Source organism: Emys orbicularis, chromosome 5, assembly GCF_028017835.1.
Source record: "Emys orbicularis isolate rEmyOrb1 chromosome 5, rEmyOrb1.hap1, whole genome shotgun sequence".
NCBI lineage: Eukaryota > Metazoa > Chordata > Testudines > Emydidae > Emys > Emys orbicularis.
The window spans coordinates 25,785,897-25,813,739 of record NC_088687.1 but is presented as its reverse complement, the minus strand read 5'-3'; the positions used below and the strand labels follow the sequence as shown (position 1 = coordinate 25,813,739).

The 27,843-nt window shown below is 42.1% G+C and overlaps 1 protein-coding gene across 1 annotated transcript in view; it reads right to left on the bottom strand.

The window, feature by feature from the left end:
• Window positions 1-25,835, bottom strand: part of KLHL8 (kelch like family member 8) — a 35,489-nt gene extending 9,654 nt beyond the window's left edge. Inside the window, exons 1-5 of the mRNA XM_065405252.1 lie at window positions 25,777-25,835; window positions 14,763-15,084; window positions 3,816-4,364; window positions 1,398-1,584; window positions 512-655 (exon numbers count right to left, since the gene is read on the bottom strand). Coding sequence (XP_065261324.1) covers window positions 512-655; window positions 1,398-1,584; window positions 3,816-4,364; window positions 14,763-14,963 — 1,081 coding nt within the window. The 5' untranslated portion in view covers window positions 14,964-15,084; window positions 25,777-25,835. The remainder of the gene's footprint in view (window positions 1-511; window positions 656-1,397; window positions 1,585-3,815; window positions 4,365-14,762; window positions 15,085-25,776) is intronic.
• Between the last annotated feature and the right edge of the window lie 2,008 nt (window positions 25,836-27,843).

The following is a 27,843-nucleotide window of genomic DNA, read 5'->3' as shown; positions in this document are numbered from 1 at the left end:
GCAGGAACGTAACATATGGGGGGGGGGGGGAAGAGGAATTCAACAGTTGTGGGTTCTCAGCAGCTCTGGAAACTTGGCTCTAAGTATCAAGTTGAGCACTCTTGAGTTACCAAAACTAATGGCAGTCTTGGAAAATTATGGGCTACTTGATTTGCCCAAATGCAAGGAAGTCAGTTTCAGAACTCAGGAAAACTGGCTTGCAGTTATGTGCTTCTCTGAGAAAAAAGAAAAATGAAACCATACACTACTATAAGTAATGAGCCACAGGCTGTGGACAGTGAGCAGTGGTCTCACTGCAACAAATGTGTTCTCAGATTGGTGCTATAACACCACAGGAATGTTTTCAGACCTGAAAAATAGCTCTTTAGTAAACTGAAACACATCAAGTAATTTAGCTATGATATGGGACAGGCTTTTCTTATTGTTTAGTATGGTGGGTAAAATAACTGAACAATTAAGTTACTGCAAAAGAAAAAAAATGACATTAGTACAAGGTTATGTTGTTACTAACCTCCCACAGAGATTACACCCACGTGTCTTCTCCTGCTGTTCATTTCAGGACCAAAGAACCAGTTGTTTTTGTTTATAGAGTAGCATTCAATGCTGCGAAATGGGTCACCTGATCCACCTCGACCACCAACACAAAATAGCACACCTAAAGGAGAAGATATAAAGAGTAAATATTGGTCTCCGAATGATCAGCCAACAAAACATGAGCAATATTTTTACTGAGAATGGATTAGCATTACAAAATTAACTGAAGACAAGCACTTTTTCCTCCTCCTTCTTGGGTCACATTCAATACAGCTACACTTCTGCATTTGTGGCAATGACCTCACCTTTCATCTGGCAAGAACCATGCAATTTTAGCATGCAAAATGTGACTGTCAATGTTATTGCACAGACTGCTAATCACAGTCTCCAAAAACATAATGGGACTTTAGTTATTATTTGACTGGGGAGATAACCATATTTCTTCTATTACATCTAATTGGATTTCTATATCAGAATTTGCAGTCTAATCTGCATAACTCAGAGCACTTTGTAAAAAGGCAACTCACTGCTTTGGGGTCAATTAATTGTTCAAAAGGAGCAATATGTTTTTCTCCCCCAGGAAGTAAACTTTATAGGGCTTGAGTATCTTTGGTTTCCTGTACAGTTCCTAGCACATTCATATTCTTTCTGCAAACCTTGCCTTGAATATTTATATTTGATCTAGTTAAACTAGTATTTTAAGCTAATTTAAGTAAAATTGGTGCTAAAAGCTATGCACTGCACCTACATACTTCTTCTTGAAACATTAATTAGATCAAACAATTTACTCTGCACTACCTCTCCCTACACAGATCCCCAACACTCTTCCTCAGCACAGGAAAATGAGATCCCCATTTAATTACCAGCCGTCTCATTCCTTGGTGTTGTGCGGATGGAATACTCGAAGTCTGGCACTGCCCTGCTGCTCAGGTGAAGGTGGTAGTTTCTTGCTTCATCCAGTAAATCTCTACATTTTAGATTCTGCTTGATGATCTCTTCTTTTGCCACAACGCCCATAAGGAAACAAATGGGCAACAAAGGCAGACGTACCTGATGGGAATATACACAGTTCAGCTACTCTGATGTTGAGCCCTAGATCCAATGACTATTACGGCAGTCAGGAGTATAGTTGTGTAACTTTTAAGTTAAAAAAAACACACACTTCAGTGAAAGGAGTAATAAAAGTCCATTCAAATGTAACTTTATTCTTTCTGGGGAGAACAAAGGAACACTTCTTTCAGACCTTGTTTACACCTGCGGGGTACATGTAGCTATATGCAGCCGTGAAAAGCAGGCTGCGTCCACACTCGTGGTTTGTAGTTACGCACAGCAAAGGAAGCTGCTGAAGCCTTTCCCCGCTGCAATGAAAGGGTATGTCTACGCTGCAAAAAGACCTGCAACAGCAAGTCTCAGAGCTTGCGTCAACTGACTTGGGCTCATGGGGCTCGTGCTACGGGGCTAAAAATAAGAATATAAACATTTGGGCTCAGGATGGAGCCCGGACTCTGAAACCCAGCGAGGGAGGAGGATCTTGGCTCCCGGGCTCCAGCCTGAGCTCGACTGTCTACAGTGCTATTTTTAGCCCCGTTGCATGAGCCTGAGTCAGCTGACCCAGGCTCAGACTTGCTGCTGCAGGGTTTTATTTTTTGCAGTGTAGATACACCCAAAGACTCCAGCAGCACAGAAAGGCCCTGGCAGGGGGGAGGCAGCAGGATACTACCCTAAAAATACCAGTGTACATATGAGAGGTACTGCTTGGACACAGAGAGCCCTGTAGGGTATATACCTGAGGGTTCAGGTGTGAAGGGCACTCTAGTCACATAAGCTGTGCCTCACAGTTTAGTATTTATACGCATGCTAGCTGGGCATGCAATGTCTCCACTCTATGTGCTGCTCCAAGTGTAGACGTACCCTCACTTGACTAAATTCTTTATATAAAAAAGTAGTTTGCTTCTAGGCAGGGCTTAGCCCATTCACCCTGGAGTGAGCAATGGATTTTCTAAGTCACACCGTAACTGCTTGCAATATAATAATAGTTACACCAGGTAGTGCCACAAATACTGCTGCATACTTTCCTTCTTTCTCCAGGTGACTGAGGCCAGGTCTATACTTCTGCTGATCTACCATTGTCAAATAAGGATGAGGGGTTTTTACAACACTTCTAAGCCATCAAAAGCCCTAATGTTGACATTTACACCAGCATAAGAGTGCTTTTGCTAGTATAGCTTACTTCATTTGGGGAACCACTATAAGCTATGACACTTTTTTACTGGTATAAATTTTTCTATACAAGGAGAATTTGCTAGCAATACTAGCAAACCTTTTCTAGTGTACATCTCGCCTGACAGTATAGGTTAAAGGATGTTGAGAGCTAAATGGCAGAGACCCCAGAGGCAGTGCAGAGCAGACAAGGCAGCAGAAAGGACTAGAAATATAGCAGTACACAGACTAGCCAAAGCATGGACCAAATCTTTGGTGCCAGATTAGCCGGGGACATCCAAGACTGTTAGCCTAACTAGCAGAAGAGACTGGACTGTGGAGATGTGGGGGTAGGATAAATGCATTGCGGTGGGAAGATGTGAATTTGGGCACCATGGGGACATATTTAATTAGGCAAACTGATTTCTGACTAGGTGTAGGTAGGTTTTTTCAAGTCCTGTCTCCAAACGTAGGAAGCATACAATGTTTTAATAGAACTCCTGACTGTCTCGGCTTTGTGTCAGGACAAATACTTATCACCAAAGAAATCATCCCCTCTCCCCTCCCCTTCCCAACCCAAATTTAGTATTGCCAAATGCATTAAGTAGTGATGACTGTATGTTCTCTATTTGACTATGTATGCATTTTTAAAGGTTTCCCTTTCCAGAACAGATACTGTTTTCTGTTATTTCTGATTAGCATGAAGTTCAATCATTAAGGTAAAATTGTTCCGTTCAGAAATTGATAAAGAATGTGATTTCCTTTTATGATAGCCAAGGACAGATCAGAATTGGTTCTATTCTAAGCAGAAGACAACATAAATTTGTGACAGATTGTTGTACTGGGGAAAATGTCTTGCTTAGGAAAGGCTGAATATTAAATTGAAAAAGATTATCCAACACAAAACTACATCAATTATGAGTTTTGACAGGGAAAGAAATACTTTGCATCTTTTGTCTGTTTTCCTTGTTCTTTTTTCTACTATATATATTTTCTACTATAAACAAAATGGATGGCTTCATCTCTGCATGTTATAGGAAAATATGCTCCAATCTATGCATACACCCCAATCTTTTCCCTACCTGAGCAAGTATTTCATCCAACCATGAAGTATGATGCTGTGGATTAGCAAGAAGCCACTTGATAGCAGCACTATAAACCTGCTTCTCATTCTCTATGTTCAGATCACTGGAAGATAAGAGTTTATGGAGGTGCTGAGGTGACATACTCACAAAGTCCTCACATTCCACCACTTCAGTAAAATGTTCACAAGCATATCGGTCAGCCATGTCCATCAAGTCAATACGGTTGTGACTTTCTGCAAAGGCCCTCACTGCCAGGCAGTTTGAGGGATGAAAGTGTAGTTTCATATATTCACAGCAAGCTTTTGCTACTAGCTCCACCTGAAGAATGCAGGCTGCATATAAGAGAGGCTGGACATTATCGACAGTCAATGTAAGCCGGGAGGAATAGACGAACTTCACCAAATCTTCTATTGCATCTCCATCAAAGTCCCTGATCTCAATCAATGTCTGTTTTGCCTCAGCCATTTCAGAGAGAAACATAGCTCTGAAGTAAGGGATAACACAAGCCAGAACCAACTTGTGGCAAGAGATTAGCTTTGAACCAACCTGTCAGGGAAAGAAAAGAGACTTTTTAAATGGAAACTCTGGTATTTTGGCTTTAAAGAAATTTTATAAATTATAGCTGAGATTGGAATCCTGGACTGTCATGTAATGTTGCGGTGCATGCTTGGTAAAAAACTGAATTCCTCTAATCACTTATTTTTGTCATTTAACCAGCTGCATAAAAAACCAGAAGGACAGATTTCAGTTTAGACATCTGACCTTTTAATTCACAAGAGCAGGACAAGGCAACAGCCAATCCCTAGTTCAGGTCCCCAATAACATCCATTATTCCTTTTATATAAACCTCCCTCCACACAGGACCTTTTTAAAAGATAAAGCAGAACTGGAATTCCCTTAAGAAAACACAATTCAAATAGAAGTCTGGGGATTAAAGAGATCACTGGTTTATCTTAGCTTACACACAAACTTAAAGTGCATATGAAATAAACAGTCTTCACTAGTATGGGTCAGTGGCAGCCATACTAAGGAAAACAAGATATACAGACTGTAGCCTGGCAATGGTAGTAACTTTCTTGTCCCTCTCCCATGGATACTACAAGATAGAGGAAAGAGGCAGGTATCAACTCTTCTCCAGAAGCAGGTGTGTGGTGGGGGTATAGGGAAGCAGACCATGGATTACTTCCACCTCCCAAAAATATCAGGGGGCAGATCCTTCACTGCTGCAAACTGTCATAGCTCCTTTAACTTCAATGGAAATATGACAGTTTACATCAGGACTGGAAGGGCTTGGCCCCTCCAGGCCTCTGCTGCCTCTTCTGTGCCATGCCAACCTCAGACACAGCAGGAGTCTTCTTCCTGCCAAACCTCCAACTACAGCCATGTTTGAAGCTGCTGCAAAAGGCTGACCTTTTTTGCTGTGAGCTGAATTTGAAATTAAGTTCAAGTAAATGGAGTATTAGAGCAGCAGTTCTCAACCAGGGGCCTGGGGGCCGCAAGCAGGTTTCAGGAGATCTACCAAGCAGGGCCAATGTTAGACTTGCTGGGGCTCAGGGAAGAAAGCCAAAGCCACACTGTGCAGGGTTGAAGCCCGGGGCCCTGAGCTCTGCCACCTGCCGCTGAAGCCGAAGCCTGACAAACATAGCTTTGTGGGGCCCCCTGTGGTGTGGGTCCCCAGGCAACTGCCCTGCTTGCTGCCTTCTAATGCCGGCCCTGGCTTTTATTTGCAGAAAAACAGCTGTTGGGGCACTGGTGGGTTGTGGAGTTTTTATAGCATGTTGGGGGGTGGGGGAAGGGCTCAGAAAGAAAAAGGTTGAGAACCCCTGTATTAGATGACAATAGAAATTTTATTCTGTTTCTGCAGTTTGGGGCTGAGTAATGTTCCACATGTTTTGAAAGGAGGATTTATTTTTGTACAGGAATTTGCTCATCATCAACACAAACCTTAGGGGAGCAACAATGTATAAAAATTGCTCAGCCACAATGTATAAAAATTACTCTCCTGACAGCCTAACAGATGCTACTGTTCTATTGTACAGCCAAGCCAATAACTAAAATGTTATTTACCAACATAGGAGGAGAAAAATCTGCTGTTTTTTCTGTAGGGAGAAGGGAGGAGATACTGTGCTCAGTGTCTTCAGGCACTGGCAAGCACAAACAGTTCTATATAAGAGTTAAATATATGAAACAAGCCAAGTAAATATTTGAGCAATTCCGACCTGCAGAGCTACAATTCCATTCAAGGAGTCCCAGTTACGCCACAGATGAAGAAAGCAAAGGTGAAGTAGTTTATAAAGCTACCACAGTCTCAAAATAATAAATACAGCTCAAATTCCTTAAATATTTATGGTTTTCCATGTTATAGGCATAGTATCTTCCTGTTAAGCCACCACTAGAATGGCTCCTTTTTAAAAGACGTTTCTCCATGTTTGTCCAAGGTGAACAAAAACCTTAGTTTCAACACAAGCATTTGGTTCATTGAGACATCACATGTGCAAATTAAAGAAAAACTTAAGATATGGTATTTAACTGTTACACTGCAGCACTGTGAATTGGTGTTCTGTTTGTTTTCTTGAATGAAGGTTCTTCATCCTTTCAAATCAATGAACCGGGGGAAAAAATAGTTCTGTACTGTTTCCCCTCTTATAACTTAAGCCATAATGTACATTTAATTCTCCAGACAGGTTTTTAATTGGCTAAAATGTGCTATAACGGAAATGAATAATCTATGCCCCTGTTTGTGGAGTACCACTAATACTACATTTGAGAGCTACATCAGCCTTTCACAGCTGTCAAATGTGATTTACCAAAAATAACAGTTAATCTTCTAGTCAGTGTTCATGGTTCAGACTCTCAACTAACATCCCTCCTTTCTTAAACACATTGATTTCCTTATTTTTATACTATATTTAGTAATCAGAAAAGCCAATTTAAAACTAATTTCCACAAAATCATACCGTCTTCAAAGTATTATTCTTCAGTTCAGCACTGATCATTGTTTTAGCTGGTTTCCTTTTCAGAAGAGTGTATTAAATTATTAATTCTAGACCCCACATTTGTGTTCAGCACCACATCCTGGCAGGAAATACAGCTTGTGATTTATGCTACCTCATGTCAGATCAATGACAACATTAAATTGTTATATAAAATTCACTGAAAATATGCCAGGTAAATATGAAGCTGTTATTACATCAATATCCATAAAATACACTCTATTTGGATTTATAGAATGCATGCACATATTCATGGAGTATTTGCATATTTTTAAAAAACACACAACATGCTGATTGTACATTTCTAAAAAGACACCCCCTATACATAGTTTTTGTATATTTTCTCTTGTACATCAGCCAACTAATGCCCACTTTGTTGTAAATTTCACATATTTTGCTTTAGTTGAAAGTGAACTTACAGAAGTTTCTACAAATGACTTTCACAAATACAGTGGCCATTTAAAAAGGCAAAATGCCTTTGCTATAAAACACTTTTGGACTAATATAGAAACTTACTAAAATCTAAGTTGTCCCTTGAATTATTCCTTGTTCAATATTAACAGCATTTGTGAAATCACTGATTTATTTAATAAACAAATTTATTGCAGTGAAGTCAGTTACCATTATAAATAGGGCCCTACCAAATTCAGGGTCCATTTTGGCCAATTTCACAGTCATAGGATTTTTTAAAAATCATAAATGTCATGATTTCAGCTATTTAAATCTGAAATTTCACCGTGTTGTAATTGTAGGGGTCTTGACCCAAAAAGGAGTTGGGGGGGGTCACAAGGTTATTGTGGGGGGCAGGTTGCTACCCTTCTGCACTGCTGCTGGCAGCGGCGCTGCCTTCAGAGCTGGGCAGCTGGAGAGCGGCGGCTGCTGGCCAAGAGCCAAGCTCTGAAGGCAGAGCCACTGCCAGCAGCAGCGCAGAAGGATGGCATGGTATGTTATTGCCACCTTTACTTCTGCGCCTCTGCCTACAGAGTTGGGCCCTCAGTCAGCAGCCATCACTCTCTAGCCGCCCAGCTCTGAAAGCAGCAGCTCAGAAGTAAGGATGCCATGGTATGGTATTGCCATCCTTACTTCTGTGCTAGTGCTGGCAGGGCGCCACCTTCAGAGCTGGGTGCCCGTCCACCAGCTACCACTCTCCAGCCATCCAGCTCTGAAGGCAGCACAGAAGGGCAGCCCCCCTAAAATAACCTTGCAACCCCCCTGCAACTCCCTTTTGGGTTAGAACCCCCAGTTTGAGAAACACTGGTCTCCCACGTGAAATCTGTATAATATAGGGTAAAAGCACACAAAAGACCAGAGTTCACGGTGGGAGACTTGATTTCATGGTCCGTGATGCATTTTTCATGGCAGTGAACTTGGTAGGGCCCTAATTATAGCCCCCCAATCTTGCAATGAGATATGTATGTCCAGTAGGCTCTGTGCCCATATAAAGCTCCACTGATGGAGATCAGCACAGGAGTAGGAATCCACCCACACAGATCTAATTGCAGGACTAGGGCCATTAGCATGTTCATTTAAAATGAAGTCTGACTATATGAGATGTTAGGGTTGCCTTTTTTGTATAAAATACATTATGCATAAAAAATTGATGAAGAAAAAAAATCTCCCTTTTCTAGAATGATTATTGGGGGGGGGTTTAACCACTTGGGGTAACCTTTGCTTCATAACCCTCCATACAGAGCTACAAAACTGAAGACCATATTTTTAAAAAGGAAAATGCCAAGGTTTAATATTTTCATAATGTAAAAATATTTGGGACATCGAATTATTTTATTTAAAGTTACGAGTCTGAATTAGTCTACACTTCAAGGTAATGTTAGGGGAAGTGTACTGAAATACAATCACTTAGAAGAATATATAGGTATATAGTTACTATACAACTTCCAAACAGATCATCTTAAATTTGACCAGTCTATCAACCTTAACTGAGTCTTTAATTGATAAGTTATTCCACATAAACCAATGTAAAAATGTGAATCAGACTTGCCTAGTTCTATCTATTCCAATTCAAACACTAAATGTTTTTGTCCCTTCTGCTCAATTAGCTAGCCTTTTAATAGTCTACCAGCTTCAACCATCTAATGTAACCAAAAAGGTTTACTACCAAGAAATATAAGGCGGACGAGATTACATGAGTGGCCATACTGGGTCAGATCAGAGGTCCATCTAGCCCGGTATCCTATCTTCCGACAGTGGTCAATGCCAGGTGCTCCAGAGGGAATGAACAGAACAGGTAATCATCAAGTGATCCATCCCCTGTTGCCCATTCCTAGCGTCTGGCAAACAGGGACTAGGGACACCATCCCTGCCCATCCTCACTAATAGCCATCGATGGACCTATCCTCCGTGAATTTATCTAGTTCTTTTTTGAACCCTGTTATAGCCTTGGCCTTCACAACATCCTCTGGCAAAGAGTTCCACAGGTTGACTGTGCGTTGTGTGAAAAAATACTGTCTTTTGTTTGCTTTAAACCTGCTGCCTATTAGCAAGATTTCGGATAATGTAGTGACTGATCAGTGAGGTCTGTGTTCATTTTGAGACAAGTTTTCTGTATTACAATCATGGGGGCATATTTGTATTAATTTTTAATTAATCTACAACATGGCTGAAGAAAATTAGGACAGCCACAGTTAAAGATTCATGTCAAGCTAGGGAGTAGCTGTAAATACCACTGGCTCCAACCAAAACAAAACAAAAAAAATTTCTACATGTGCTGAGGAAACAGGTTGTTTCCAGCATCACCTATAAACTCAAATATGGAACTGCCCGAAGATGTCATGAGGAAAGTTTTGCCTCAGTGTTTGAAAAGGCTTAGCAGATGAGTAGAACAGGGATATGCAGTAGAATCTGGTCAGTTTGTAACTTTGAGTCAACCACACACCTCATTTGGAACCAGAAGTATGTAATCAGGCAGCAGGAACCCCCCCCTCCCCAAAAAAAGCAAATACAGTACTGTGATAAACGTAAACTACTAAAAAAAAAAAAAAAGAGAGAAAGCAGCATATTTTTTCTGCATAGTGCTGTTTCAAAGCTGTATTAAAGTCAGTGTTCAGTTGTAAACTTTTGAAAGAACCATAAAGTTTTCTTCAGAGTTACGAACAACCTCCATTCCCGAGGTGTTTATAAGTCTGAGATTCTACTGTATACTGCTTTATCTGTAGCCACTCCATCTTAACTACTTTTTTAATACTACATCCTAAGCACCAGATTTTATAGGAAGGGATAGGAAAAGCCTTCAACTACAGAATTTCTTTTACAGTATTATCAATCTATACAGTCTTAGTGGATATCCTCAACACAGATACATTTTAAGGGAACTGAGTTTCACTACCAGCTAGTCTGGCTCTCAGCATTTACTCTTGTCTAGTCAGCAAGTGCAACCTCTGATGCAGATACAAATATACACATCCAATATGTACTATTTTGATCCTATAAGAAGAGCCACTTTAGAAGTAACAAAGCAGTGAATGTACAGTCTAGAACAACAAAACTTTATGAAGACTTTCACATGCTATAGTCATCAGAAGGCTCTGGCAAACCATCGAAACCAGCAGTGACAAACCCCATCAATTAGTTGTTTACAGAAGTTTTTTAGTCCTCTTCGTTCCCTTCCCCAGTACTGTTCACATCTACCCATTATCACAGCTCCTAGGAAGCTGGGTGAAGAGCAGCTGGCATCCGATGCCTGAAAACAGGTAAGAATTCTGGTGTTAGAGGGAAAACAGCGAATGCTCTTTTTCCCCCTCCAGCTACTAGGTAGAGTCTTGGGAGAGGGGGCTTCAAATTTATCACAGCCAATAACTAGAGGCTATGAAACATGAAGTCCGCAAGCAAGGTCTTTGTACAGCATCCTTACAGAAATTCTCAAAATGTAATTACGTTTCTACTTTTTAGAAAAATCCTAGAGAATACAGATTTATATCCATTCCATAGAATTCTATAGGATGGTTCAAAAAGCCTAGAGAAAGAATTTCATTCTCTATGTTTTTAAGAGCAATTTCTACAGAAACCTATTAGCTTTAGCTTTTCAGAACACTTCTCTTAACCCTGTTGCCCCCAAGCTCCTGGGTGTGTTTCTCTTGGACAGTGGGAATCCCCCACTCTTTCTCAGCAACTTTTGGCTAGTAGATTTAGTCCTCTATTAGGTGTCCAGTAAGTTTCCAAGCTCTACATGTGCATGGATGAGCAAGTGTGTGAAGCTGTGAGGATGGTCAGGAGAGAATGAAGTGTTAGAAATAATATTTAGAGAGATTTTGGTTAGAGAGAAGAAAAGACAGCATTTGGGGGAGAAGGAAAGAGGAAATCTATTATACTGGGGGGAGGAGGAAGCAGAGTTAAGCCAGAAGAGGCCATCCTGGGTCAGATCAATGGTCCATCTACCCCAGTATCCTGTCTTTGGACAGTGATTAGTGCCAGATGCTACAGAGGGAATGAACAGATCAGGGCCATCTACTTAGTGACCCTGTCATGCAGTCTCAGCTTCTGGCAGCTGGAAGTTTAGGGACACCCAGAGCCATCGGTTGCTTCTCTGACCATCTTGGCTATTGATGGACCTAGCCTCCATCAATGTTAAATAAATGCAGTAAGCACGGCATCCAACTGTTTTACTCTTTTAGACAGAGGAGTGACAGAATAGATATTTTTTACCCTGGACAGTTGGGCTACTAGGTGCTGAACTGATTTCACACCATGGATAAGAATACAAAATCCCTGAAGGTATTAGGACTGGTCTACATCAGGAACTTACATCGGCATAGCTATGTCTTCAGGGGTGTGAAAAATCAACAGCTTAAGAGTATGTCTACACTGCAATTAAACACTCGTGCCTGGCCAGTGCCAGCTGACTTGGGTTCCCCACCGCAGGGCTGTTTAATTGCAGTGTAGACGTTCTAGCTCCAGCCTAAACTCTGGGACCCTCCCACCTCGCAGGGTCCTAGAGCCTGGACATCTACACTGCAATTAAACAGCCCCACAGCCTGAGCCCTGGGAACCCAAGTCAGCTAGCACAGGCCAGCCACTGGTGTCTAACTGCAGTGTAGACATACCCTGAGATACATAGCTATGTCAAACTAACCTACACTTTACACAGTGCTAAGTCAATGGTGTTAAGTCCATCAACCTAGCTATTACCTACCGGGGTGATAGATTAACTACAACAATGGGAGAATCCCTCCCATTGCTATAATGAGTGTCTAGCTGTTTCCAGAAGCGACCATTTATGATGTCAAGAAATTGCTCCTCTGAACTATGGCCCAATGTGATATTTGATCAGCTAGTATAGTATTTCATTAGTTGAAATAACCCATTGTTACTGTTTTAGCAGATTTGGCATTTGATTTCTCTCAGTATTATGCACGGACTTAAGCAGAGGTCAGTTGTATAACCTTATGAGTCGGGATTTACATGTTTACAGATTCTACTGAATGGCCACATCAATTGAAATTGTATTTTGTTAGAATCTATAGTACTAAACATAAAAGCCTCTATTCCCTTACTTCTTTGACTGTCAGTCTGTCATTCCTGGGTTATACATTTATGATCAGTGCAAGAACCATGCACCAGTGAGTCACAGCACAGCACAAACTTCAAAAACATCATAAGTGGTCCTCTGCCCAATATATTCCCAGGCCTTCTGCTAAAGAGAAATCCAAGGACATTTTCCTTAAAGGAAAAAGTCTACCTCTGTTCTTGAAATCTCATTATGGAAGAAACATATGTGGAACTGTAAGATTAAAGTGAGATAATTCTCTGAGTACATGTCATTAAAGGGTCATTGGCAACTTAAATTTGGAGGAAGAGAGGCTTTTTTCTTCCCTCCAGCTAGTCTTTGGGCAGGCCTGAAAACAACATTAAATATAAAGGCCCAGCCTTTCTTTCCCCTCCTTCCCTGTGCACAAATCTGCCTACTGGTGGGTAACTGCAGCCGCAGGTCTTAACTATAACACCGTCTTACAGAGCCTGGAAAAGGGCATGCCCCAACACCATTCAGAGGGAAACAAGTTATACAGGAAGTGCTATCAAATGCATAAAGTAAACAAAGTTTTTTCTTTAATCCTTTGTCTGTTAGTGATCTTAATAGCTACAAAATTGCAACCTTAATAGCTACACAATTTTCAGATGGAAGTGATATTTTTAAGGAGTTTATCTTGGGGGCAAAAAAAGCTTCCAAATTCAGTATTTCAGACGTCAACTACTTGTAATAGGATTGTTTTAAATACTGGTTCTAGCAAAGTTGGCTAATTATTTGCATTTCAACAGGACTTCCTCACAGCCTTAGTTATTCTTGAATCTGCACTGAAACTAGATGGCTCAATTTGTGATATCAAAAATAATTTTCATAATAGACTGATATTCAACATGATTATGACTTCACTGCAGATCAGTTAAGGTGAGCTGGCTTGTGATTAAAAAGAAACTCCGACTTAAATGATATAGGCTAATTGTTTGGATTTTTTTTTTAATTGACTCAATCCACTGCAATAAAATACAATTCAAATCACATTTTTGTGGATGTATAAGCTATCAAAAAAATTGGATAACAAATGTATAATGAGGTAAGCATAAGATATTTTAAACAACATTTACAGTATGCAGATTAAGAGAGAAGGAGAAAAGGGGAAAGGAGAGAGACATGAGGATGGGTAATTGGGAAGGAACAATGAGATTATTCCAGAAGGAGGTGTTCAGATAGCAGAATAAAAAATGGGAAGAGAGTTAGGGTTGGTATGTATCTGCCACTATCCTGCCTTCCAGCAATGAGTTGTTCATATGGCAGCATCCTGAGGATAGGAGAATGTCTTAGAATAGATTGTAAACTCTTTCGAGAGCTCAATGAAAGTACTGTCAAGAATTGTGCCTTTTCGTTCTGCTGCTGTTCTTAGCTTTCCTATCAGTAGCGACAATAGACAATGAATATATTAATTAAGAAGAGAACAGCCTCAGATCCCTTTTCCCCCAAAATGGAGTGTGGGAGTAGAACAGAGTAGCAGAAATGTCTTTCCTCTGCACCTCTTCATAGGAACCTCTGGATGGGGATGAATTATACCTTCTCTCCTCCATCAGTTAAGTGGATAGGAGGAGAGAGTTTCAAATTTATCAGATATCCATTAGGCAGAGGCTTACAGAAAATGTGGAGTCCCCAAATAGGATCCAGGAACACCATCCTGATAGAAAACCGAGCACCTGAGGGTGGCATAGGGGCTGAGGTTCTCACTAGGGCATTGCCTCTTATCTAAGGAGTGAAACTATTCCACCATCTCTTTTAATCTACCATGCTTAATATGCAACAGAGAGTCCTGTGGCACCTTTAAGACTAACAGATGAATTGGAGCATAAGCTTTCGTCATGCATCCGACGAAGTGGGCATTCACCCACGAAAGCTTATGCTCCAATACATCTGTTAGTCTTAAAGGTGCCACAGGACTCTCTGTTGCTTTTTACAGATCTAGACTAACACGGCTACCCCTCTGATACTTGACACGCTTAATATTTATCTAAAGCACTTAATGCTGTTTTGTGCTATATAAAAAGGGGTCCTAATCACAGAGAACTTTCACTATAGATAATGTATAGATGAAGAATAAGGGATGCAATGCAACAATAGCTAGTGATTGAATAATGTTGCTTAACACCCGTGTAGTAAATTCCCACTTTTCTCCTGGGTCACTTGTTTTGTTCTTTAGGAGAGAATTAGGAATATTAGGATTCTTGGAATAAAGTGGGTTTTTTTACATTTTCAGCACCTCAGCCTGAAATTCCTGAGCTGCCAGCAGTGTTCACAGAATTACAAGCAGCCTTTAACAATACCCCAAAATCAGGGGATTGTAATAATTTGCAAGAGATGATTAAAATTGCACCACATTTTAGAGCATGCTTCACAAACCATTAACATAACAGATGTGGGTAGTGGGAAAAGAGAGTGAATAGTTTTATCTGTCACCTTCAATGTAACATCACAGAGTTCCCCAGCTTCATAGAAATGAAGAAGAGAGCTATGAAAATCCTTCCAAGCTTCATTTGCTTCAAATACGAAGACTTCTTCACCATCACTGTTCAGAGATCTATCTTGCTGCTGCTGCCGCCTTTTCCCTTTTATCTGATAGTGTTTTGCTGACTCTGGGGTCATAGATTCTGAAGCCATTGGATGTTTTCTTCTTTCACAGCATGAATATTCAAACACTTCCCATTAAAAAAAACAAGAAAAATCCAGCTCTATCAGAACTCAGGCCAAACGTCCAAAGTCAAGTAGAATCGCCATCTTCCTACGTGCAATGATAAAACAAAAACAGATTAAAACATTTTCTTCTCATAGTCTTCTCCAAATGTTAGGTTTCAGAGTAGCAACCGTGTTAGTCTGTATCCGCAAAAAGAACGGGAGTACTTGTGGCACCTTAGAGACTAACAAATTTATTTGAGCATAAGCTTTCGTGGGCTACAGCCCACTTCATCAGACGCATAGAATGGAATATGCAGTAAGAAGATATATATACATACAGAGAACATGAAAAGGTGGAAGTTGCCATACCAACAGCAGGAGAAGAAAAAAAAAAAACTTTTGTAGTGATAATCAAGATGGCCCATTTCAGACAGTTGACAAAAAGGTGTGAGGATACTTAACATGGGGAAATAGATTCAATTTGTGTAATGACCCAGCCACTCCGATTTGCACTTTCAGAGTTCTTACCAGTAATTCTGTTCCTTTGAAGATACCATCACACAGGAAGCACGAGACCCACAAGTCAGAATCCTGTGCAGATAATATCTTTAAAAAACACAGGATATCTTCTCTAGGGAAAATTGATTTGACTTTATTTAAACCTAGTAAGATATTTCAATCTGAAAATGTGTTTTGTATGTTTAGTCAAAATTAAGTGTAATGAAAATATCAAAGACATTCTGTATTTAACAATTTTTCATATATAAAAAAATTGTAATTTGAAAGTATTTTAGAAATTTGTTTGTACCTAGAAGCTGTGAAGTGGAAAATAAAAGGAAAGAAACAATTTAATGTTCTTATCTAGCAACCTCAGCTTACCAAATTCATTTTTCTTGATCTCTGAGGCATTAAAATGAAGATGCTGTACAAAACTTTGTTCCTGCTTCATCAAGGATGACTGTGTTTTCATTCAGACCCACACAAACCTTTTAAATAGAGAGGGTGTCCAATATTGCTTATGTAGTTCTCTACAACTAAAGAAATTTTAGATGTGATGTCAATACATCTCACCCAGGATCATGAAAAAAATTTATGTTTGGGGTGGGGGAAGGAGTGTGTTTTTTATGTTTTGAACTTCTGTGTCATTCTCAAGTATGTACATGAGGATAACAATTGACTTTTTATTGTTATATATATATATATATATATATATATATATATATATATATATATATATATATATATATATATATATATATATATATATATATAATATATATATATATAAAAACATTTTTATATATATTAAAAAAACAGCAATATTAGGCACCAACTTCAATTTGTGAATGAAAACTCAGTTAAGGGAAATGGTGAGGGCTAAAATTTTCGAAAGCGTTTACGTGACTTAGGTTCCTAAGTTCCATTTTCAGAAGGGACGTGGGGCTGGGCTCCCAAGTCATTTAAATGTTTTGAAAATTCTACCCAAAAATCAAAGTTCTTGTTATGTCTGCTATGAAACATTAAAGCCTGGTCTACACTAGGAAATTAGGATGGTATAACTACGTTGCTCAGGGGCGGGAAAAATCCATAATGTTAAACCGACCTAAATCCCAGCGTAGACTGCACTAGGTTGACAGGAAAATTTTCCCATCGACTGCTTCTCAGGGAGGTTGATTATCTATGCCAATGGGAGAACCCCTCCCAATGGGGTAGCATCTTCACTGAAGCACTACAGCGGTGCTGCTGCAGCACGTGTGTAGAGATAAGCTCTAGGATTTTAACTCAAGTTAATACACCTTCTCCCCCTCCCCCCCAGACTTACCTTTCTTCTCCCCTTTCTCTGCCACAACTTTGTTTCTTTGTTTAAAAAAAGGAGAAGGGATATTATTGTTGGAGTGAAGTCCCTCATTACCAACTGCCACTGTACCTCAGAGCTAACTTAGAAAACACATTAATAGGCTCCAGAAAGATGATCTGGTTTACACATAAGTTCTCCTCACTTTGAAGTTAGGGCTTGTCTTGGCTGGGAGGTGGGGAGGGGAAGGAGGAGGAGGAATTTAATCCTTTTTTTTTTGCTGCTTGTCACGTAATGCACAGTATGCAACACAGTAACAACGTGCACACAGGACAGTGTACTCTGTCAGTGCATATCATTGTGTACACATGGCAGTGGTTTGCTGTGAACTGAGGGTGTGGCATTCTCAGAGGGTACCCCACGTTTCTTTGCTTCACTGTGCATTCTGGGTTCCCTCCCTGGTGACAAAGTCTTTGCCCTCTTTCTGGCCGGAGCTCTCCAGATGTTGTACCAGGTTACAAAGCTTGATAATGATCAGGACGTTATTGATGGCTTTTGCACGCATGAGGTTCCCAAACTGTTTGGGGGCAATTGATGGGATCCATGTGCCCATCTGCCCCCCCCCCCCATCAGGGCACAAAATTCATAAGCAGGCCCTGCCCCACAAAAGGGCAGTGGAGAGGGTATTCCAAGCTGTCTAGAGTGGCTGTGTGGGACACAGCCAATCAGAGCCCAACAGGTCAGTATAAGAAGAGTTGCAGGGCCTAAGTTCCAGTTCCTTGCTAGAGCTGGAGGAGCGTGGATGGTGTGTGGCTGGCTGAGGGAGCTGCAGGACCTCAGATGAGACAGTACTGCCAGAAGCTGGGGAGAGTGAAGAGGATACCTGAGCTGGTTGCGGGGACTCCATCAGGACAAGGCCCTGAGGTAAGTGTGAAGACAGCACTGGACCATGGGGAAGTAGCCCAGGGAATTAGAGCAGCAGTGTGACTTAGATAAAGGGACACAGCAGAAAGCTGCTATCTACAGGGTCCCTGGGCTGGGACCTAGAGTAGTGGGCAGGCCCAGGTTCCCCCCAGCCCCCATTAGCCACTGGGGGAAGTGGCCTGGACATTGAGGCACTTCAGAGGGGGGAACTAAACTGCAGCGGCCCATCTGGAGAGCTCTGGCCAGAAAGGCCCTAAGAGGGCAAAGACTTTGCACCAGGGAGGGAACCCTGGGGCACTGCTCTATCCTGGAGCAGGGACAACTTGTGGGAGATGTTATGGGGAGAGACCCCTGTTGGACCTATACCCCGGAAGGGGTTTTGCTTTGCTTTCATCACACAGACGGACTGTGTGTGACTCAGCCAGAGGGCTCAGTCACCAAAGACACACCACAGAGGGAGTGAGTATAGGCACACACACTTGGCCAAGGGGAGCACTCACAAGAGGTAAGTGCGCCCATTACAGTCTTACTGCATAACTGCATTATAGTTGTCCCAGGAAAGCTGAAAATTTTGGAATCCTGGTAGGGAGCAGCTGATAATTCTGGCACTTCTGAAGTGGCTGAGGCTTTTGCAAATAAGTCCTATAATTTCTCCTCTTTGTGGTGCAGTAGAAGTTGTAATATAGGGATTTATCAGATGGTACTCTTGAAAATGACCTTGCTAGTTCTGTTTCTGAATGTATTTAGTTCTTGAAAAAAAAAATGCTCACTGTCAGTTCAGAAGCAGTTCATTTTGGACGCAGAGTATCAATGAACACAAGACTGGTGTGGAGAAAGTAAATAAGGAAGTGTTATTTACTCCTTCTCATAACACAAGAACTAGGGGTCACCAAATGAAATTAAAAGGCAGCAGGTTTAAAACAAACCAAAGGAAGTATTTCTTCATACAACGCACAGTCAACCTGTGGAACTCTTTGCCAGAGGATGTTGTGAAGGCCAAGATTATAACAGGGTTCAAAAAAGAACTAGATAAGTTCATAGAGGATAGGTCAAGGGGTTCTGTCAAGGCTTCACTGTGGATATCAGAAACTGATCCAATAGCATGAGTTAACTATTGAGTGACTTATTTCCCTACAGCTTCTCCCCTTTCCCCTAATTCAGTCAAGTGTAACAAAGTCAGCTACCTTCTAATTACAGAAGCCCTGGTTTTGTACCTGCTAAGTAGAATTTCTTTAAAACAAAAAACAAAGAAAGTTATCTACTGGGGTAAATTACAAGCTAAAACCACAACACACGCACTTTTCTTTATTAAGTTACCATTAAAAGAGATCTGTGTCTTTTGCTAATTAGAGACTCTCAAGTTTCTTCCGTTCTGAGAAATAACATTGGCTTCAATTGTATTTTCTATTCTAAATGTCTGAGGGAATCTCCCGCAAGCAGACAAAGTTTTGAAAGTTTCTAGAGGAGAAGAAACTTAAAGTGCAACTGTTATACTTAAAAAAAAAAAAAAAAAAAAAAAACACACCACAGAGTGCCACTAGAGAGATGCTGGATCACTAGAACAATGAAATTAGCATAACTAAACAAGAGGGAAAGAAATATAAAGTGCTACATGTGCCGGGGAAAAAAGGATTATGATATGGAGTGTTAGAAATATGTAGTTAGATTGTAATGCATAAGCACAGAGGGACAGAATTAAGGTTCCAAGTGAAACCTTAACCTAGTATTTCCTGACTTTAAGGGTTTGACTGCAAACTCTTAGTGTTCATTTTATAGATATTGTGTACTGAATGGAATTGAATTGAATTTTAACAAAATTCTAGTCACAAGATATTTGGCACTGAAGACCTAAAGAGCTTGCCGATTTTAATCAGTATAATTTTCTAAACTGCAAAATGACTCTACGCTTCTTAAGTTTGAAGTTTGAAGTAGAATTATGGCTATAAATTAGTTATCAGACTCTAATAAGTTGTATATAGTCTTCGCAGACCAGATTAGTCTCTGGTGCATAGTGTCTCTCAGGCATAGAATACAAGTAGTAATAATTAGATTTTTTTTAAGTTATTCCAGTTTATTAATATATTGGTTTCCATATTTCATTTACTAAGCATGTCAGCTCGAATGTTTAGGTTGGCAGACAGAATGCGCTGTGCATTATACACTACATGCAAAATGACACTTAAGAGGAGATGCATAGCATTTTACAGATAAAGTCAAAAGCAACTCATTCATCTTTAAAAGTGGTCAAGTCAACATAATACACACCAAGTATTCCAGTATGTGCACTGACCACCACCTAGCTACAACTATTGAGGACCTGTCTGCTCATGAGACATTCAAAATCCTTACGGAAGAGAAAGCAATTTTAACAGTAAAGAAATAGCAATGAACTTTCAGATCTCAGTAATTAAAAGTTTTCTAACCCAATCTCAATATATTCATAACAGACTGGGTGAAAAAAAAAATTAAATTAAAAACAAACTGACAAAGACAAGGAAAGGAAGTTACCCTATCCCCACCAACATATCGAGAAGAAATTTTGTCTTTTTTCCTTCTGACATCAGGCTTATAAATACATTCAGGATAATGGGCCAGATCTCCTCAGGTGCACCACCTTGCCCTTCCTCCAAACTCAACTGTGTACAGCCTTAGAACAAGTATCCTACATTTAGAATTGCACCAATTCAGAGAATAGATACACCTCAAAGTCAGTATTCAGCAAGTATTGAACTAGCCATTCTAGTCAAACCACTTCACATTTAATTAAACATGAACATTTAATAAGCTTTACATTAATCACCCTGACAAAAAAATATGCTTGGGAAAGGTAGAAACACACACCCGGGACAGTTTCTGTAGTGTAAATATTCACAACAGCGCTAACTAATTACAAACAATTCAACTACTGTCCCTTCATCTAGCAAGAAAACTTAAAATAAAAGGAGACATGGCTCGGATTGTTTGCTGAACCAAAGGATGGACAGAGACTCTACGCTATAGAGTTAGGTCAACATAAGGCATAAGATCTAATTAGGTCAGTGTACACACTACAGCCTTGCTCCCCCCGGATGTAAGTGCCCTACTACACTGACGTAACTCCACTTCCACAAGAGGCGTAGGGCTTATGTCTGTGTAGTTACAGCGACGCAGTGTCCCTGTAGACACTGTGGTTACTAACATGGGCTGTTGGCTGTTATTCTTGTCAATTTCATGGCTCCAGCATGACAAGAAAACTGCTCACAGCTCTGGCTGTCACTCTGGGGAGGCTCCAGCTAGAGCCCAGCTGTCAACTGGGCTGCTGGTCCCCAGCTGGGCTGCTGCCTGTGCTCCCACCTCAGAGCTGGGTTGCCCAGCGGCCCTGACTCCCCGTCGCCCCTGAGCTCCCCGCCAAGGCAGCACCGAGGTTCCCTGCCAGGGGGGCAGCTGCCTGGACTCCCGGAGGAAAACTGCGCATTGCTGAGAGTCTAGGCTCTCAACCCCTTATACTGACCCTCTTAAGTTGGTGGAAGTACTCCTGGTGAGGACACGCACCAATGACAGAAGGAGGGCAGCGTGGACATGAACTACTGCAGTAATTATTGTGGTGGCTCTAAGTTGACCTAACAAAGGTCAATTTTAGTTTGTAGTGTAGACATGCCCTGGGAAAATTAAGAAAGAGGAGGAGAATGCAGCTATCTAGTTCACATTGCAACCAAGAAGCAGCTGTTCACTGTTCATCCTCTGATTACAGCTAGGTCAGGAAGCAAAAAAAGAGGAAGTATACCTTATACAAAAATAAGTTAACGTAAACCTCAAAACTCTTCTTTACTAAATTAGATTAACAGTTAACCGATTTACACAAGCCGCATGCTAACTGGGAATGCGAAGGGGGACAGAGCAAGTGATATAGATTATTTATACATAAAGAAAACATGAAATGTATATTTTAATAATTATTTTTTGCTTGATACTGAGCTTGAAATAAGTGAATTAATCCTGAGAAAAGAACTGTCATTCTGCCAGCCCCAGAAGCATTAGATTTTGTGGCTGGATTTATACAAAGAAACCCATACAGTTAAACAAAAAAATAATTAAGCGTTTCACTGAATTAATCAACTAAATCTTTTCACAATAAATATATAGAAGAGAAGCACTTTACTTTCTTGCAGAATACAGATTAAGACTCCTCAACATGAAAACAAGCTAGGGTTCAATCAATATAAAGGAAGCTGTGTGTGTAACAGAATTTGTGAAATACCGTTTTGTGCATTCTGGTTAATAAGACAATGTAAAAGAAAAAAGTGTCCATATATTTGGCACGACCCAAGGACATTTAATCTCTTTATACAATGAAACCCAGATGACTACTGCAGACAAACACCTTCTCTCAGGCCACTGCCCACACAAATATCTTGGTTCTTGGACAACTGCTGGCAGAAAAAGCAAGAATGGAAGGAAGAAAAAGAAAATCTGTGCATCTGTAGTGGAAAGCCTGGTCAGAAACAGACTCATTTTTCCACAAGGAATTTTTACAATCCTGTGCCACAACTGTGAAGGCACCAAAAGGAACCTACTTCTTTACCTTGGCTTAGGGGCTACAAAGACATGCCTCCAAAACTTGTTCAGCCATAAGACCTCTTCATAAACACAGACAACTTCCACCCAACCTCAGAACCTTTCTTGCTGTGAGGAATTACTGCTTATCATCCATTTGGTAGGGCTTTGGAGAAAGACTGAGGATATGATTGTGATAGAGTATTTCATTAGCTAACAAGTCAGTAAGAATCCCCAGTGCACCAGTATTCACTTAAACTTCTGGGTAGCTAATTCTGTTTGGATTTTTATTATACATAATCAGAGCCCCTACAGCTGTGGACACGTCTTTCATATCTGTAGGTTGAAATAAATAATTTATTTCAGATATCACAAATGTTGAGGACAGTCTCATGGACAACAGGAAAGTCAAACTGAGCACAGAATCAGAAAATCCCACCTTCCAAAAATTCAAGCCATTCACAAAATAGCAATCCAAGGACAAACAGCAATTGGGGCTGCCGCCAGCATCTGCTTTCCTGGCTGGTAAAGGTTCAGATAATCTAAGGTCCCTACAAAAGGGGGAGGAGAGCTGAAAATGTCTTCTTTCAGGGAATCTTGCCTCCCATCCTATGGCTAGGGCCCTACCAGATTCATGGTCCATTTTGGTCAATTTCATGGTCATAGGATTTTTAAAATAATAAATTTCATGATTTCAGCTATTTAAATCTGAAACTTCACAGTGTTGTAATTGCAGGGGTCCTGATCCAAAAAGGAGTTGGGGGAGGGGGGTTGTCATAAGGTTATTGTAGGGGGGGTTGTAGTATTGCCACCCTTAATTCTGCACTGTCTTCAGAGCTGGGTGGCCGGAGAGTGGCGGCTGTTGGCCGGGTGCCCAGCTCAGAAGGCAGCGCCCCGCCAGCCACTCTTACTTCTGTGCTGCTGCTGGCACGGTGCTGCCTTCAGAGCTGCCACTCTCCAGCCACCCAGCTCTGAAGTCAGCGCAGAGGTAAGGGTGGCAATACCGTGACCCCCCTAAAAGAACCTTGTGACCCCTCCCCTCCCCCCGCCACTCCCTTTTGGGACAGGACTCCGAATTTGAGAAACACTGGTCTCCCCCATGAAATCTGTATAGTATAGAGTAAAAGCACAAAGACCAGATTTCACAGTCCATGATGCATTTTTCATGGCTGTGAATTTGGTAGGGCCCTACCTATGGCACACGCACAAACACTTGCACAACAGCCTGACCATTATTAAAGAAACTATCACTTGACAATGGTGAGCATCCAGTATTAAAGTTCCCTTCATACGCCAGCTAACTGAGAAAACAAGAACTGATTCCCAATGCATCCTGGATCTCTGTCAAGGCATGGTGCAGAAAGAGCACTGTGTGCTCTAGCCAATAACCTCCTCCAGTCCACTGTCAAGATAAGGCCATTCTCATCTTCTTGGACCTCTCTGCATTTGATACCAACAATCATCAAATTATCTTGCCTCTCAAAGAGGTTGCAGGAATGAATGGAAATAATCTGAAACAACTCAAGTTCTTCCTCTCAGACTGAACCCAGAGACTCATGTTTGAACTTTTTTTGGATTCTGGAAGAAGATGAACAATCATGTTCTCTACCATATTCAAACACCTCCATGAAGTCAGTAAGGGAGGTAGTGAGACAACATAGGATGAAGTGTTCCATTCAACTCTAGATCTATCTCTTGCTGTGAAGAATTATCATTGGGAATAACACCATCTAATTAGTAGGGCTTTTGGGGAAGAGCTGAGATTATGGATGTGAAGGGGTATTTTGTACTGATTTGAATTACTGGCTGGATACATTAGTTTTGGTATGTAGGGATTCTGTTATGCTTCTGAGTGATTAGACCTGTTATTCTAAATCTTCAGTGAGCTAGAAAACTGCACACCATCCCGTTAGATTTAGACATGATGATCCATGCAATCATGACTAACGCTCAATTACTACAACTCATATCTAAGAATGCAACATACTTCCAAGAAAGCTTTAGCCAATACAGAATGCTGACTAATACAGCTCACTATAGGTACATCACCTCTGTGCTGCATGCGCTGCACTGTCTCCATGTTAAATCCAGAATTCAATTAGAACTTTGTCTTCATAATCCAAGACCACCATGCAATTGGCCCTAACTACATGAGACTATGGCCTGGTCTACACTACCCCCCAAATTCGAACTAAGGTACGCAGCTGAGTCGACATACCTTAGTTCGAACTTACCGCGGTTCAGACGCGGTCCACACGCGGCAGGCAGGCTCCCCGTCGACTCCGCGGTACTCCTCTCGCCGAGCTGGAGTACCGCAGTCGACGGCGAGCGCTTCCGGGATCGATTTATCGCGTCCAGACCAGACGCGATAAATCGAACCCAGAACTTCCATTCCCAGCCGCCGAACTAGCGGCTGGGTGTAGACCTGGCCTTAGTCTCTCTTCATAACCATGACCTGTCACACCTGCTATACAGACGCTCCCCAACTTACACAAGCGTTCCGTTCCAGAACGCCTTGCGTAACTCGAATTTTGCATAAGTCGGAAATGTATACCCGACCATTACGCGCAAAAAAAAAAAAAAAAACCCACAACCACCACACACTCCTATTTCTAGCTTATGGAACTTTTTCCGTAAGTGCAGGTTTGCGTAAATTGGGTTTGCATAACCCGGGGGGCATCTATACTGTATAAAAACTGTTAACCAGGGTAGCAGTAGACAGTGTTCACAGGAACCAGACTGGGACTGTGGAATTCGATACTCAAACATATAAAAATGATTACTAACTTAAGCATACAGAAAGAAAAGTTTGTATTATTTCTGATTTAGCTTTTCCGTGCTAAATTACACACATTTTTTGTTTAATACTTGAGACCCTACTTGGCTTGTAAACTCTTCAGGGCAGACTCTCTATGTGCCTTTACTGTACTTAGAAAAATTGTGCCCTGGATCTTGGTCTGGCTGCTAGCAGGGGTAATACAGTATTTAGCCCTGTAACCAAGGGGCAGCAGCAATTTGAGGCCAGCAGTTCAGCTCCAATTAGAGCATTCATAACATGTTACATTACTATAGTATTTTATTACCACAGTATTTGCATGATAGCCAGATTCTTTCCAGGAAGAGGAAGTTTCATGTTTATGAGAAATGAGTTGACTAGTTAAATACTTCGAACATTCAAATTGAGCGCTCAGTGGAAAATGTGAAGTCTTGTAAAGTGCTAAATGTTATGATGCATGAAAATAACGTATTAACCCCCTTATTGTCAAAATGTGGGGTTTGCAATGTCCCAAAGGTGCTATGTCACCATAGACAGATGCGTAACCTGCCGCTGCGTAAGAAATAATTTTACAAAGATGCACGACCTCAGCCGGCCCTCCCCCGCCCCGCAAACCCCGTTCCCCCCAGCCCCGCACACCGCCTCCTGATCCACATCCAGCCCCCTCCGCCTCCCTCCCCAGCCACCCGCCGCTCCCGGGCTGCCTGCCCGCCCTCTCGGCAATACGCCCCCGGAGTTCTCCACAGGTTCCTCTCTAATCCCCCGCTCACCTCGGCAAACCCCGCCCCTTGATCCCGCCGCTCGCGAGCCCAGGGGCGCTCCTATGTGGGGCCATTGCGCCCGGCCGTTACCTCTCGCGCGCCGCGCTCTCAGCGCCGATGCAACTGCATGGGGCAGCAGAGCCCAAAGCCGGCAGCCACGGAGCCTCGCGCCGCAGCCTTCCGTGCAGGCGCCCTACCGCCCTAGAACGGGGGGCGGGGAAGGGCAAGATTGTGCGCGCGCATCACAACTCCGGGGCTTGTGGGGGTGCGGGAGCTGTCTGGCGCATGCGTAACTGTAACAGGGTTAGTTGGTTGGTACGCATGTGCAGTTCCACCGAGGCGCGACGTGATTGGGGGCGCAAAACATACGCGGCACGGACTCCTGCGCACGCGCCAATCTGCCATCATGGCTGGGGGGGGGGGAATTGGAGCGACTGGGGCTTTCTTGCAGGGGCCCCTGGGAAATGTAGTTGTAGGTCTCCTCCTGACAACTTACGGGGACCAGGCGAGGAAATCTGCATGGCCCGGCTGCTTCTGTGCCAGGGGTTTTCCATCTCTCCAAAGGTCCTCACGCTGCAAGCCCTCCACGGGCCAGCTCTGCGAAGCACCGTTTTTCTGCATGCCCTCACCTGCACAACCCCTGCCCGCTTAATAACCACAACCACCTGAGTGTGCACCTTTGCATATGCGTAAGCCAGGAATTGCACCTTTGGAAAGTTGGCCCGACTATGCTTAAAAGACACACACAGAAACTAGGGTGCTGCTGACCCTGATTCAATTAAGCCATTTTAATGGTTTTCCTGTAACTTTAGTAGCAGCAGGCTCAGGCGCTGCCACCGCAGCTCCTATTGGTCATGGGTCCCTGCCAATGGGAGCTGCGGAGTCAGCACTCAGGGTAGGGACAGCGCGCAGAGCCTCCCTGGGTGCCTATGCATCTAGGGGCTGCAGGGACCTGTGGTCGCTTCCGCAAGCCGCACGGAGCTAGGGCAGGCAGGGGCCTGCCTTAGCACTGAGCCCCCGCTGTGCCACCGACCAGACCGGAGCCACCAGGGTCCCTTTCGACTGGGCCTTCCCGTCGAAAACCAGTCGCCTGGCAACCCTAGCTCTTTTGCTTTTATAAATGTATCTAGAGCCCCACCTAAGTACCTGGAAGTGCAACAACAGAGGAGGAGAAATATGGAAATTATCCCACAGTAAAATCCCAAGGGGAAACCCCTTATGTACACAGAAATAAATTACAGGTATCCAGCCGGAAAATGCACTACACTAAAGGATAGGGTAAAACCCTCTTTTTCCAAAGGTTTCTGAGAACAACTGTGATGCTTATGAACTAGTTATGTTGACCAAGGTAGACAGTCTCAGTCTGTGAGCTCTGAAAAGGCTATGTTCAATCTCCCTAGCTTTCACATGCAGCAAAGAAATACAGGTTTTGTGTGACTAGATTGTGGAACATCAAGTTACATAAGGCCAGAAAACCTCAAGTCTGCTTTCTGTGGTTTTGTTAGAGGATGTGTTTGGAGGGGAAGCTCAGAGCTGCATATGTGACATAGTATATGAACTCTCACACCTTAGTGGACTGTTGATCTAAGATGTTGAATCTGTTAATATACAGGTGGGAGAAAGGACACAGGTGGGAGAAAGGACACTTTGTCACCTGTGGTAAGCACCTCCCCACTGGAGCTTACACCTCACACCCCCTCCTGAACCCCAACCCCCTGCCCCAGGTCAGAATCCCCTCCTGTACCAAACTCGCTCCCAGACCCTTTACCCCTCACCCTCTCCTGCACCCCAACACTCTGCCCCAGCCTAGAGCCCCCTCCTGCACCCAAACTCCCTCCCAGAAAGAAACTAATATAACAGCTGTTCTAAGGTAAGAAATAGGCTATTTTGAATTAACTTAACTATATTCTACATTTTAAGACTGAAATGTAACCACAGAACGGCTTTATGTTAATTAAAAGGCAAGTTTAGTATAGGATGAATAGCCACGATGCCATAATTGTGATCATTTTGTTTTAAATTAGGAAAAAAGACTTGTATACAGGGGCCCCACAAAATCTAATAGGTGCGGGTCCT